Here is a 15,000-nt window from a genome sequence, read left to right on the forward strand (position 1 = left end):
GAGCACTGAGCTGCCACAATAGTGGCCCGCAGCTCATGGTTCGAATCCTGCCCAGGGCCGAAATTATTTCGGTACCGCTGCGCTTCGGGTCGTTACTCTGACTCTCGTGGGCGGGGAGTTGGGGGTATGTGTGTGTGCAAGGTCATAGCATTACCCATAGATCGGACCTACGAGCTCTGAGCTCTCTTCCAGGAGGGAAATAGCTGTCGATCACGAGTCCAAAACGTGATCCAAAGACCAAGTGAATACACACACACACACACACACACACACTACTCGTGGCGCAATTGGTAGAGTTCCCGCCTGCCATTACGGCGGTCCGGGTTCGAATCCCGCCCAGGAATGATATATTTTCAGTATCACCACGCTGCGAGTCGTTACCACAACTCTCGTGGTCGGGGAGTTGGGTGTGTGTGTGTTTGTCAGATCACAGCATTACCCATAGATCGGTCATACGAGCTCTGAGCTCTCATCCGGAGGTTAATAACTGTCGATCAAGAGTCCGACACGTGACCCAAGACCATGGTGAATACACACATACAGTACATGCGCGCGGATTCCTCTGAGCGTGAGTCTCAGGAATTACCACCTCGCCACTCAGAACGTTAAAAGTTTCGAACCCTGATACGAAGTCTTTTACCCGCGTGACGCCCAGGCCTGACTGAATTACATCGCTAATACTAGTACGTAATTCCAAAATAATCACAACGGCGAAGTGAATAAAAGATTAGATACCGCCTTGTTCTCTGGGGACGTTGGGTTTCGTAGAAAACGGGATTCAGGACTGTAGATTTCAGGCAGTCCAACCTGAGATGGCTTATAAAACAACGGTGATGGGAGAGGAAAACGGAGGAGAAATAGGAAAAGATTATATACAAGTAGGTTTGAAAACTATGAGAACAGGTAAGGCACCTGGGTTGGATGGGTGTCATGCGGAATGTCTGAAGAAAGGAGGTACAGTAATGGTGGACTAGCTGGTGAGATTGTTTAATGTGTGTCTAAAGGAGGGTAGAGTGCTGGAGGACTGGAGGAATGCCTGTATAGTTCCGCTTTACAAGGGAAAAGGGAACAACTGTAATTATGATAGTTTTAGAAGGATCAGTTTGTTGAGTGCAGTTGGAAGGGTTTTAATTGAAAGGATTGGGAGAGGAACAGAGGGTGTACTTTGTGAGGAACAATGTGGGTTTAGGAAAAGTAAAGGTTGCGTGGATCAGATTTTTGTGGTAAGGCAGATATGTGAGAAAGCTTTAGCAGAAGCTAGGGATATTGTTTTGGGTCTTTATGGATTTGGAAAAGGCTTATGACAGGGTAGGCAGGAAGGGACTGTGGGAGGTTTTGAATATATATATATGATCGGGAGAAATCTGTTAAGGTCAGTCAAGTGCGTGTGTGTGTGTGTGTGTGTGTGTGTGTGTGTGTGTGTGTGTGTGTGTGTGTGTGTATGTGTGTGTGTTTACGCGTTTACGTGTGTGCGTGTGTATGTGTATGTGTATTTACCTAGTTGTATTTACTTAGTTGTATTTTACGGGAAGAGAGCTATGCTCGTAGTAACCCGTCTTTGCATCTTTCAGCATCAAGTTTGTTCTTAAATTCTTGTATAGTTTTTGCACTCACCGTATGTGTGTGTGTGTGTGTGTGTGTGTGTGTGTGTGTGTGTGTGTGTGTGTGTGTGTGTGTGTGTGTGTGTGTGTGTGTGTGTGTGTGTGTGTGTGTGTGTGTGTGTGTGTGTGTGTGTGTGTGTGTGTGTGTGTTTGTTTGTGTGTACGCGTATGTGTGCATGCATGTATACATGTATGTATACATGTATGTGTGTTTATGTATATGTACGTATGTATGAATGTATGTATGTATGTATGTATGTATGTATGTATGTATGTATGTATGTATGTATGTATGTATGTATGTATGTATGCATGTATGTATGCATGTATGTATGCATGTATGTATGCATCTATGTATGTATGCATGTATGCATCTATGTATGCATGTATGCATGCATGTATGTGTACATGTATGTATGCATGTATGCATGCATGTATGTATACATGTATGTATGTATGCATGTATGTATGTATGTATGTATGTATGTATGTATGTATGTATGTATGTATGTATGTATGTATGTATGTATGTATGTATGTATGTATGTATGTATGTATGTATGTATGTATGCATGTATGTATGACGAATTATGAAATGGTAATGAGAACGGAGGAGGGAGAAAAGAGAAGGGGGAAGGGAAGTGAGAGGGTTTTTGAAAGGGAATGGACGTGTGCACGTGTGAGGTAAAACGTGAGGGTATGATTGGCCTGCGTCGTGGGTGGGCAGCGTTGGTGGACTGCGGGCTTGGCGGACGAGCCTTGTCACTGCCCGAGGTAGTCCGTACGTATCAAGGAAACAAAGGTGCTGCAGGACATTACAATGGAGAGGGAGGAGGAGAAGGAGAGGAAGAGAGAGGAGTAGAAGGAGGAGGTGGGGGAATAGGAGGAGGAAGAGATTGAGAAGGAGAAGTAGAAGAAAAGGAAGAGGAGGAGTAGGTATAGGTGGAGGAAAAGGAGAGAAGGAGGAGGGAAAGAGAGAATTAAAGCAAAAAGAATTTCCTAACGGTTCTCGCTGAAAGACATGTTTGTACGGTACATTAAGAAAATAAGTGAGTAATTTGACAGTAAATTTACAGATTCTCATAGGTTTTGGGTACAGGTTAAAAGAAAAGAAAAAGAAAAAAGAAAAGGAAAATTTCAGATGAATAAAGATCTTTTAGTATTAACCAGAATAAAAGCTATCATCGGTTTTAACCACGTGTGGGGCGAACGTGGGACAAAATAATAGTGGTATTCTTAACTTTTTTAAGAATACTATCGTAAGATTCTTACGGTGGTATTCTTTAAAAAAAATCCATATATAAATCTTTCCCTTCCAAGGATTTATATAAGATTTATATAAGGAAAGAATTTTTTTTAAAGAATACCACCGTAAGTTCTCGATCAACTAAGACCCCATTCCGTCCCTCACGCCCGCACGCCCACACCTGACATTCCCGACCGCGTCACTATACGATCATTCCTATCCCCATGAGCCTTCACGCCCATCTTACATCCACGCAGGCACTCCGGCGTTCACGCCCACGGCAAACACGTCCGTGCCACCCACACACCTGCGTAAGCGGCGTCCACGTGGAACCAGAGGTTGTGTTTCTGAGCCTCCCGGCCAATCTCGGCCAGGTTGTCGAAGGAGCAGGCGCTTGTGGCTCCCAGCGTCCCCACCACCTGTGGAAGAAAGCAACAGGGACCGATCAGAACAGGTAGTGGGAGGGGAGGGGAAAGTGAATGAGGAGAGGGGGGAAGTTAAGGGTGAGAGGGAGGGGAGAGTGAGAAGGAAAAGTGAGGGGGAAATGATGAAGGGAGAAAGTGAAGGAGATAGTGATGGGGGAAAAAGTGAGGGGAGAATGTGAGAAGATAGCGTGAGGAGAGGGGAAATGAGGGAGTGGGAGTAAGAAGGGAATTAGAGGGAAAAAGTGAGGGGAGAAAGTGAGAAGATAGCGTGAGGAAAAGGGAAATGAGGGAGTGGAGGTAAGAGGGGAATAAGAGGGAAAAAGTGAGAGAGGAGAAAGTAGTTGGGGGAAAATGAGGGGAGAGAAACTGAGGGAGAGAGACAATGTGAGGGGAGATACTGAATGGGAGAGAATGAAAAGGAAAAACGAGAGGAGATAGAGGTAAAAGAGAAATGATAAAAGGGAGAAAGGGAGCGGAAAGAAGGAGAGAGAATTATAAAGGAGAATAAAGGTGGAAAAAAGAGTAGAGGTAGAAGAAAGTGAGAGGAGAGAAAATGAGAGCAATTTAAAGGGAGAGAGTGAGGGTAGAGAGAGGGGAGAGTAAGGGAAGATAGTGTAGAGAGAGAGTAAAAGAAGAAAGTGAGAGTGGAGTAAAGGGAGAGAGTGAGGAGAGGGAGAGAGAGAGGAGAGTAAGGAAGAGAGTAAGGTGAGAGAGTGAAATAAGAGAAAGCGCAGGGAGAGAGTAAAAGGAGACAGTGAGGGGGGAGTAAAGGAAGAGAGCGAGGAGAGTGAGAGAGTGAGAGGAGAGTAAGGGAGAGAGTAAGGGAGAGAGTAAGGTGAGAGAGTGAAAGAAGAGAAAGCGCAGGGAGAGAGAGTGAGGAGGAGAGACTGAAAGGGAAAAGTTAGAGGAGGAAGAGTTAAGCGTGATAGAGTGAGAGGGGAGAACGTGAGTGTAAGAGAAGGTGAGAAAGAGAGTGAAGGTGAGAAAGAGAAAATGAGGAGAAAGAGAGAGGAGAGAGAGTGAGAGGAAAGTAAGGGGAAAGCAAACGAGGAGAGGAGGTTAGCGAGTAAAATGAAGGTTAAGATTTCCAATATGGTGACACAATATATCAATTTTGGTCAGTGAAAATACGGTCTATAGGCTCTGAAATGCTTGGTTAGGGATTTTCACTCCTATGGTCTGTTAAAATACGGTCTATAGTTCGCAAGATGCTTGGTTAGAGATTATCATCTTTGTGGTCTATGAAAATAAGGTCTAGTTTTCCATAATGTTTAGCCCCAAATTCCAAAATCTATGTATTGATATTACCACATGACCAATTTTCCTGCTAAAAAGAGAAATTGTAACCAAAACTATTGAATAGATTTTCATGAACACTGAACTACGCCATCTGAATACTAAACCGTTCGTTGGTCAAAATTTCAGGACAATCCGTCACTGCCCAACGCCTTTTCAAGATTGATTCAAACATATTTTTCCAATTTATTTCCAAGAGGAGCTCCAGTCTCTCATGTCATCTTTTGTCGATGCCTGCAACGAATTTGACCTCACCATTAACTTAAAAAAAGTACTCAAAGACTCAAGTGATGGAATATGATGTTGATTAGCCTCCCACCATCAACCAGGAGTTGGAAACAGTCAATGATTTCGTCTACCTGGCCTTTTCAGTCTCGACCAATCTTTCCCTGAGTAGAGAGATTAACAGCCGTATTAGAAAGCCTGCATCAACTTTTACCATGCTATCCAAGAGAATCTGGACTGACAAGAAGCTTACAGAGAGTACGAAGATCCAAGTATACAAGAGTTGTGTAATGAGCACTACTCTGGTAGTGATTCTTGATCTCTGAGACCCAGGCAGAAGCAAAGACTCAACTCGTTCCACATACTTTGTTTGAGGCGAATCCCGAGAATAATTTGGAGGAATAAGTTCCTCAACAACAGTGTTTAAAAAGACTAACAGCACCACAGTGTACATCTTACTGAGGCATAGATCCATGCGCTGGCTAGGATGTGTCTCCCGTATGCCTGATAGATGCATCGAGAAAGATTTCTTTAACGGAGAGTTGGCATCTGGGCACAGATCAGTCGGCCACCCTCAGTTCCGTTTCAAAGAATTGTGCAAATGTGAATGTGTTTATTTGTGAATGCGTGTATGTGTGTGTGTGTGTGTGTGTGTGTGTGTGTGTGTGTGTGTGTGTGTGTGTGTGTGTGTGTGTGTGTGTGTGTGTGTGTGTGTGTGTGTGTGTGTGTGTGTGTGTGTGTGTGTGTGTGTGTGTGTGTGTGTGTGTGTGTGTGTGTGTGTGTGTGTCTGTGCGTGTATGAGTGTCTGTGCGTGTATGAGTGTGTATGTGCGCGCACTCGAGAGCGTGTACGTATCCACTTAGCAGTATCCATCCCCTTGAAGGTTACATAAACGAGAAACTCTTTCAAATCCTTCCCAAACGAGGAGGGGGGGGGGGCTTGTGTGGGTGACAACACCAGTGAAAAGGGTTTGGAAGAGGAAGGAGGGGAGTAAGGCGTTGTGAAGGGAACAAATGAGTCTGCTGAATGGCGTTAGAGTGCTTGAAGAAGAAGAGTACAAGCGCCATCAGGGTGAGGAGTGAGCGCAATTTCGTGATTGAAGGGAGTGGAGAAGAAGAAGAAACAAGTCGCTAAGAAAAGAGCTTCAGGAGTGATGTGTGTGTGTGTGTGTGTGTGTGTGTGTGTGTGTGTGTGTGTGTGTGTGTGTGTGTGTGTGTGTGTGTGTGTGTGTGTGTGTGTGTGTGTGTGTGTGTGGTGTGTGTGTGTGTGTGTGTGTGTGTGTGTGTGTGTGTGTGTGTGTGTGTGTGTGTGTGTGTGTGTGTGTGTGTGTGCGTGTGCGTGTGCGTGTGTGCGTGTGCGTGTGTGTGTGTGTGTGTGTGTGTGTGTGTGTGTGTGTGTGTGTGTGTGTGTGTGTGTGTGTGTGTGTGTGTGTGTGTGTGTGTGTGTGTGTGTGTGCGTGTGTGTTTGTCGTGGGGAGTTCTATGATTTCATAGAGTCGTTGAGAGTCACATAGAGTCGTGGAGAGTGTAAGTGAGGCGAAGGGAGTGGGAGGGGTGGGGGTGGGGGGTCATTGATTTTCGTAAAGTGGCCCCGAATTATACGCAGCCCTGCTTTTAGGCTCACAATAGACCGGAATGGAGGAGGAGGCAGGAAAGAGAGGAGTGGAGAGGTGAGTAGAGAAGAGAGAAGAAGAGAGGAGAGGAGAGGAGAGGAGAGAAGAGAAGAAGAGAGGAGAGTAGAGGAGAAGAGAGGAGAGAAGAGGAGAGGAGAAGAGAGAAGAGGAGAGGAGAGGAGAGAAGAGGAGAGGAGATAGGGGAGAGGAGAGGAGAAAGAGGAGAGAAGAGGAGGAAGAGGAGAGAAGAGGAAAGGAGTGAAGAGGAGAGGAAAGGAGAGGAGAGAAGAGGAGAGGAGAGAAGAGGAGAGGAGAGGAGAGGAGATGAGATGAGATGAGAGGAGAGGAGAGGTGAGGAAGGGAGCGGAGAGGAGAGGAAAGGAGAGAAGAGAAGAGTAGAGAAGGGGTAAGGAGAGGAGAAACTAATAAAGGAGAGGAGAGAAGGAAAGAGGAAAAGTAAGAGAGAGAGAGAGAGAGAGAGAGAGAGAGAGAGAGAGAGACCTGCTAGTCGTAAGTCGTAAGAGTCAAAGAATAAGCCCGGAAGGGGAAGAAGTGGGAGAGTGACGGGGAGGAGAGGAGAGGAGAGGAGAGGGGAAGGTTGAGGGTGAGGAGTGGTTGTGAGGGAGGGAGGGAAAAGGGTGAGGGATGAGGGGGAGGAGAGAGGGGGAGGGGAGAAGGGTGGAGAAGGGGAAGGGGAGAGGGGGAGGGTTATGTAAGAAGGAGTTGGAGGAAGAAGGGGAGAGGAGGAAGGAAGGAGAGAAGCGGTTGGGGAAGAGGAGGGAAAGAGGAAAATAGAGGGAGGAGAGAAAAAAGAGAGGGGAAAGTGGAGGAGGAGGAGGAGAGGAGGAATAGAAGGGAGAAGAGGGAAGAAGCTGATGGGGAGGAGAAGAGGAGGAGGAGGAAGGGAGGAGAAAGGAGGGAGAGAGACGAGGAAGAGGGAGGAGGAAGAGAGAGGAGGAAGAAGAGCAGGAGAGAGGAAGATGGTGAAGAAGTAGGGGAAGGGCAATAGAAGAAGAATAGAGAGGAGTTGAGAGGGAAATGAGGTAGAAGAGGGATGGGGAGAGGGATGGGAAGCTAGAAGGAGAAGGGAGGAATGGAAATAGATCAAGTGAGGGAGTGGATGGAATAAGAGGGGAGACGAGGAAAGTTGAAGGAGGAGGGAGGTAGGAAGGGGAAATGGGAGGAAGAGGGAGAAGAGAATCGGAAAGAAGAGTGGAAGAAGACAGAGGAGGAGTATGAGGAGGGAAGCGAGAAGTGAAAAGAAGAATAGAAGGTGAAGGAGGAGGGGAAGGAGGAGGAGAAGGAGGAAGGAGGAGGAGAAGGAGGAGGAGAGAGCGGAAGAGTGGAGGGAGGGAGAGGAGTTGTGGCTGATAGGGAAGGAAAATTATATATATATATATATATATATATATATATATATATATATATATATATATATGTGTGTGTATATATATATATATATATATATATACATATATATATATATATCTTTTTTTTTCACTGAAAACCAGCGCTCTCCAATCATGAAAGAATTCTGCGTGAATCGGGTCCGCAGGGGTACACAGACACATACAAGCACACGTACACACACACACAAACGCACACACACACACACACACACACATACACACAGAAAGAACGAGAGAGAGAAAGAGATAAAGAATGATAAACGAACGACAAAGAGCGAATGAGAAAGAGGAGATATTAACAAAGGAGAGACAAAAAAGAAATATTAAAGATACTCTGGTTCCATTTCTCTTTCTACTTTTACTCCTTTGGGGGAGCTTATGTGATTTTTTTTTTTTTTTTTTTTTTTTTTTTTTTTTTTTTTTTTTTTTTTTTTTTTTTTTTTTTTTTTTTTTTTTTTTTTTTTTTTTTTTTTTTTTTTTTTTTTTTTTTTTTTTTTTCCCTAATGTTACGACGACTCACGTTGCCTTAGGTCACGTCATGTCGCATTACTTAACGACACATTGCGTCATGTCGCGTCACTGTTCGACCGTCAGCGTTCCAACTCACTACTTCTTAAGGCGAGAAACTAACACCAGGAGACGCTTGGCTATGACCAGAAGCGGTCACCTTTTCCCTGTGTCATCATCAGACAGCCAAGGCAAGTGGCAGCCACTGGTGACCATGAAAAATCGTCCTCGGGTTCTCGAAGTTGGAACGCCACTGAACGTGCTATTACGGAGATCCAAACCCGAACCATAATGCTACAAAACTATGTAGATATATAAGTGGATCAAAGGCTTTAACAAAGGTCATCTCCCTCCTCGAACCTATCCAATATAACCTACACCCCCCCTCATACTCACCCAAAATCACCTCCACTCCTGTACACACCTGAGACAGTTTCTCACTCCATCATCCCGCACAACGTCACTTTTCATTTCTCCATATTCACTCAAAATAAACTTTCCCTCTAACCCTAATGTTCACTCAATACAGACTCTCCCTCCCCTATCCCTAATATCCACCCAATATGAATTCCCTCCTCCCCATCTCCTGACATCCCCCTAATAAAGACTACCTCTCTCACTCTTAATATCCACTCATTGCGGGATGTTCATCCCCAAAGCAAGCTCTCCCTTCTGTGTCTCCAAGTCACGTCCTTCCAAGGCTTCCTGGGACTTTGATGCAGAGGCCAGAAGCCAGAAGCCATTCTTAGCCGTGATTGGTTCAAAGGACGACGCCTGCAGCTCCACCCCTGTTGTCATGGCAACGGACGCAACTCTTAGTGGGCTGCCTGTCCTCAACGGGTTTCCTTCCCTTTATCCTTTTTTTTTTTTTTTTCTCCTTTTTCCACCCCCATTCCACCTTTGTTTATTGTCTTCTTAGCTTCTGAGCATTTCTCGTTGCCCCTTTGCTAGCGAAGGGCTTCTACGTAAATGAATACACTTCCATGTCATTAACGACATCAAGATAAACTGTATTTTGTGTAGCAAAATACTGGACATCCTTTGGCGTCTACAAAAGCTCGGTTGTTTATAGCGTGGAATAGCCACTCTTTACGTATTATTTCATCTGTATCCTGCTTGAGAATTATCTACCATTTTCAAGACTCAGTTCAGAATACCGCCGTGAATGGACGAAATAATCACATAATTGCAACAATGCAGAACTTCAAAAAACTCTTCACAATCACAAGAGAAAGAAAAGAAAAAGAAAAATTCTAGAATAGTTCTAAGTACAGTTAGGAAAGTCAAAAATGCAGAACTTAAAAAAGCTCTCCACACACAATACAAGAGAAAGAAAAGAAAAATTATAATTTCTAAAATGGTTCTAAGTACAGTTAGGAAAGTAAATTCGTCGACACTTTCTGCTTTTACTCTGGAAGTATCTGGCAGCCTAATTAACTTGCGTTTATCCGTACTGGACTACGAGGTCGTAATTAAAAGAACAAAGGGGCTTATATACACATGTAATAAGTACGTTATTCGCTTGCGCTCTTCAAATAGCTTGTAACAAATCCATTCGATTAAACCTCTCTGTCAATAACTACCTGATCTCAATGACTCGCTTCTCTTTGTCGGTAATATCATGTCAGCGACAGAATGTTTGTGGTTATGAATGCATTTCAGATATGGTCTAGGTCTAGGACTAAACTAGCAGATTTCAATCTTCTTTGATTGTTCACCGTGTTCGGGAGAAAGTCGACATTTTCTAAAATGACGGGTTTAAAGAAATTACGACTACCTGGTAAATTACCGAAAATTAATCATATTTTTCACTGAGAATCGGTATAGTTAATTTACAAAGATGGAATAGAATTGAATGAATTTAAAGTACACATTGATTGTTTGTAGCATAATTTGTACAGTGATATTTTGAGCATATGCCTTGTATTTTTGTATGTGTAATTATGCATTCGTATCTTTCTGTAATAAGAATTGCACTGTGATAATTTGTCACTCGAACCGAATTCGAACCACCACGTCAGCACAGGTAATCAATTTAGAGCCTGATGATTTCTTTCTAATTTTCATCACCTCACACAGTTAACACTTAACAGACTATAGTTGGTGAGTCCTTTTGTTATATTTATCGAACATTGCGTATTATCGTAGTACATTGCCAATGTACATTGAGGATCATGTCTGCTTTCTACATATGTCATACTCACACAAGCCTTGTGATCTAAGCCCACAAACCGCTTTGTTACTTTACATGTTTATGAAATGAATGCTACTGACGTACCTCCTGAAAGTCAAACGCCGACTACCCCCGGAACAGGGCGTACCAGTTTGTGAACAACCGCTCCACACATAGTTTCTTCACAACCACGAAAATAACGCAACATTTAGACTTAAATTCTCTTGGGACCCTTCCCCCCCCAAAAAAAAAAAAAGTGATCATCTCACACCATGAAGTACTAATGTCTGGTCAAAGTCATAATCTGTGCTCTAAGTTCTCTAAAGCCCCAGTCACGCCAAGTTTACGACCTGTTTCCGACCACCTTCGACCGATAATCAAGCGACACAAAATCTATGTAACTGAAATGGAAAAAGTTAATGTGGTTGATGAGATGAAAATCTATGTACTGGGTACTGTTCAGTGTATGTTGTAATATACACACACACACACACACACGCACATATATATATATATATATATATATATATATATATATATATATATATATATATATATATATATACATAATAAAGGTGGAAAAAGAAGTCACGGGTCTAGTTCCGTGACTTCTTTTTCCACCTTCATCAACTTGTCACAATGTACCAGCATATATACATATATATATATATATATATATATATATATATATATATATATATATATATATACATTATTACAGACTACCAGCGACTTCCAAAGACTACCTGCAACTGGCCGACGACCTCCTGGTTGCCGGCGGTCGGAAACAGAAGCTTGGCGTGACTGGGCCCTAACTGTCATTTTAAAGGCGTTATCACACTGGGCTATTTTCCTCCGACTTTTGGAATAGATTTGCAGTCCGTAGCTTTCGGGAAAGAATTTGATATACTGAAGGAAAATAATTTTCCTCCAGCAGATGAAATGACACTCTACGTAAATTGTCGAGAAAATGAAATAGTTTGCTATAGTGATTTTACGGCTGAAAAAGTGCTGGAGGTGGACCGTACCGCCGATTAACTGAGTGTTGAAGGAAAAATAGCCCAATGTGATAACGCCAGAAGCAATCACAGGTGACAGCTAGAGAGCGAGCAGAGACACACGTAGTTTTGATCGATCCCAAAGCTCAATGATTTCGTTAGAAGATATATAATCAGCCAACATTTACATAAAATTGCTAACAATGTCGTTATGACTACCAACAAGTTCCAAGAATACTTCAACGACTCAATCCATGAACTAAAACTTAGTAAGTGGTGGTTCTTCCAGAAATCATCATTATAATTCATTCTTTAAGAAATTTTCATTTTCCGATTGCGAAGAAACCTGCCAAGTCTCCAAGAGTACTTCAACAACCCCATTCATGAACCAAAACTTAGTGAGTGGTGGTGTGGTTCTTCCAGAAGTAATAATCATAAACCATTCTTTAAGAAATTTTCATTTTCCGACTGCGAAGAAACCTCCCAAGTCTCCAAGAGTACTTCAACAACCCCATTCATGAACCAAAACTTAGTAAGTGGTGGTTCTTCCAGAAGTAATAATCATAAATCATTCTTTAAGAAATTTTCATTTTCCGACTGCGAAGGAACCTGCTAAGTCTCAAGGGAACTTACGCAGATGGGGATGTTTCCCTTCTCGAGGTCCTCTTCGATGGCTTTGAGGAGGGCGGCTCCGCGCAACGCGAACATATCGTCTGGAGGCAGAAGGCGGACGGGTACTCCGGCCAAAAGACCCGCCCTCTCGACGGAGGAGTGGGCAGTGTCTGTAGGAAGAAGAAATAAGAATTAATTTGCCTTTCAGTAGGAAAATCTATAGACAAGTAGATATTTCACTGGATGCATAAATTAACAGACGTAAATGAACAGTATCATAGTATTGATATATCTAACATTAACAACATATAACAACAATAATATAAAAATAATGTCAGTAATAAAGAATGTAATAGAGTTTATCAAAATTATACTAGTAATCTTCATATCTATATCGATATTAATGCTAATAATGACAATCACAATGATCAAGATAATAATAGCAACAGGAACAACAATAACAGTAATGATGATGGTAATGATAAGTAGATAATTAGGTAAATATGTATTCCACAGCACCTACCTGAGGCATAGGCCACCATCTTGGCGATGACGTCACCGGCTTTCAGGTCTGGATCTTTCTGCTGTGCCCGCTGCACTGCCCTGGCCCGGGCCGACAGGAGAGCCACAAGCGTCGCCTCACTCGCTGTGCCCTGTACAGGGGAAGACGGAACACGATAGTCTTTCTTCTCCAGGGTAGAGAAAGAAAAAAAAAATACTCAGGAGGGGAGTTGGGGAAGTCAGTCATCTGTGTGTTTTCCAGAAGGGAGGGAGGGAGAGAGAGAGAGAGAGAGAGAGAGAGAGAGAGAGAGAGAGAGAGAGAGAGAGAGAGAGAGAGAGTCTGAGATAGGGAGGGAATGACAATTGTGTGGATTTGTGTTTCGGGGGGAGGGTGCTAAGTTGATGGGAATATAAGGAAAAGGGTTTCAAGGGCAACATAATGTCTTATTGAAAAGATTCGGGAAAGAGGAGGGATCTTGAGTTTGTTTAAAAAATAATTTTAAGTAAGATGATTAAAGTAGCGGAAAATACATAGTTGGAGTTAGACTGCAACATGTCCTGTGAGTCCTGGCATATAGAACAATGGTGGCTGCTTTGGTAGTGGCAACGCACGCTCCGACGTAATCTTCTCGTCTTTAAATGGGAGTTCTTAATGTGGGATTCGCAAACCCTTGCAAATCCGCGGGAGGTATATCGATTACTGAAGGATTTTCATTTAAAATCTACGGAGGGACAATGGGAGTCATTGGCGCACGTACGCACCACATTAGTTTATATTCAAACACCAGATTTGACTAATGAGGTCTTTGCTAGTGTTTGATAATATTTAGCTATGTATGAAACAATGCTCAGCGTTATTGAATATGGTCAAAGATTTTTTTTTCTACGAGATGAGCACAATCGTAACACCAAAAGTTTACACCGAATCTCACATTCAAAATGGTGTATACAAAGTTGTATTGGAATGACGGCATCCTCGGCAATCTTCGTCTCAAGTTACCCAGACTTGTAATTTGCCAAAACTTTCCTTCATTTTCCCTTCCTCCAACCCAACTGCATTCACACCCACATTCACATTCCTTATACATGTACAGGTACACGGTACCATGCACACATGTAAAAGCATTAATTCGTCCAAAGTATTAGGTGACACGCACACATGCTCACACGCAAAGAAATGCAGCTTTACATACAACTTTCACGCTAATATTGGCCAAGCTAAATCCATAAGTTATTTCAAAGCCACGTATGTTAAATGACAGGATCCCATGAGTATAACTCCTTTCCAGTGTATTACAGTATACATTATACTATAATTAGGTAAATGCACACACATACACAAATAAAAGCGCACGTGCACGCGTACAATACATGCTTTGGTGCTACAGTGATAGGTATTGAGGACTGCCATGTTACAATACAGCGTTACTGTCTCCCACGAGCAAGGGGATAGGTATGTGGTTGTGTCAGATCAGAGCACTATCCATAAATCGGACTATAGGAGTAATGAGCTCTCACCAGGAAAAGTAATAGCTGCTGATCACGAATTCAGCACATGTTCCAAAACGATGGTGAATCTTATACGCACACACACACACACACACACACACACACACACACACACACACACACACACACACACACAGATAATGTTTATGGATGGATTCAGTAGTGGAAAAATAATCTTAACGGAAAGATAAGTAAAAATTTGGAACGCGGTCACAGTAAAATAAAAAAAAGGATGAGAAGATATAAGATAGGAAATTATTTGATAATTAGAACAAACGAAAAAATAATCTACTGGTTTTAATCAGGACCCATCTATCGTTAGGGTCATATAAGGAAAATAACAGAAACATTGAAGAACACAAAAGTGAACGTTTTGTTACAAAGAAGAGGAAAAGATGAAGAAAATTACTGAAAATCTCACTCGACCCAGACTGGAATGTGCAGGAGTGGTGTGATCACAACACATAAAGATATATATATATACATATATGTATATATATATATATATATATATATATATATATATATATACATATATATATATATATATATGTATATATATATATATATATATGTATATATATATATATATATATATATAAGGAAAATAGAGGAAATACAAAGGTCGGCAATCAAGATGATCACAAGTCCAAGAGACAGGATATATGAGGAAAGATACACACACACACAAACACACACACACACACACACACACACACACACACACACACACACACACACACACACACACACACTCTATGACGCTGTTGTAACGTTTGCGGCCGCCACTACGGCGGTCCGGGCTCGAATCCCGCCCAGGACTGAAATAATTTCAGTATCGTTCCGCTGCGAGTCGTTACTCCATCTCTCGTGGGCGGGGAGTTAT

At 42.6% G+C, this 15,000-nt stretch overlaps 1 protein-coding gene across 1 annotated transcript in view; it reads right to left on the minus strand.

The window, feature by feature from the left end:
• Ddc (aromatic-L-amino-acid decarboxylase) overlaps nucleotides 1-15,000 on the minus strand; it is a 73,346-nt gene that overhangs the window by 33,842 nt on the left and 24,504 nt on the right. The window contains exons 6-8 of the mRNA XM_076173881.1: nucleotides 12,628-12,757; nucleotides 12,126-12,274; nucleotides 3,155-3,266 (exon numbers count right to left, since the gene is read on the minus strand). Coding sequence (XP_076029996.1) covers nucleotides 3,155-3,266; nucleotides 12,126-12,274; nucleotides 12,628-12,757 — 391 coding nt within the window. The remainder of the gene's footprint in view (nucleotides 1-3,154; nucleotides 3,267-12,125; nucleotides 12,275-12,627; nucleotides 12,758-15,000) is intronic.

Source organism: Oratosquilla oratoria, chromosome 35 (genome assembly GCF_046742065.1).
Source record: "Oratosquilla oratoria isolate Oo_2021 chromosome 35, ASM4674206v1, whole genome shotgun sequence".
In the NCBI taxonomy this organism is placed as follows: Eukaryota; Metazoa; Arthropoda; class Malacostraca; order Stomatopoda; family Squillidae; genus Oratosquilla; species Oratosquilla oratoria.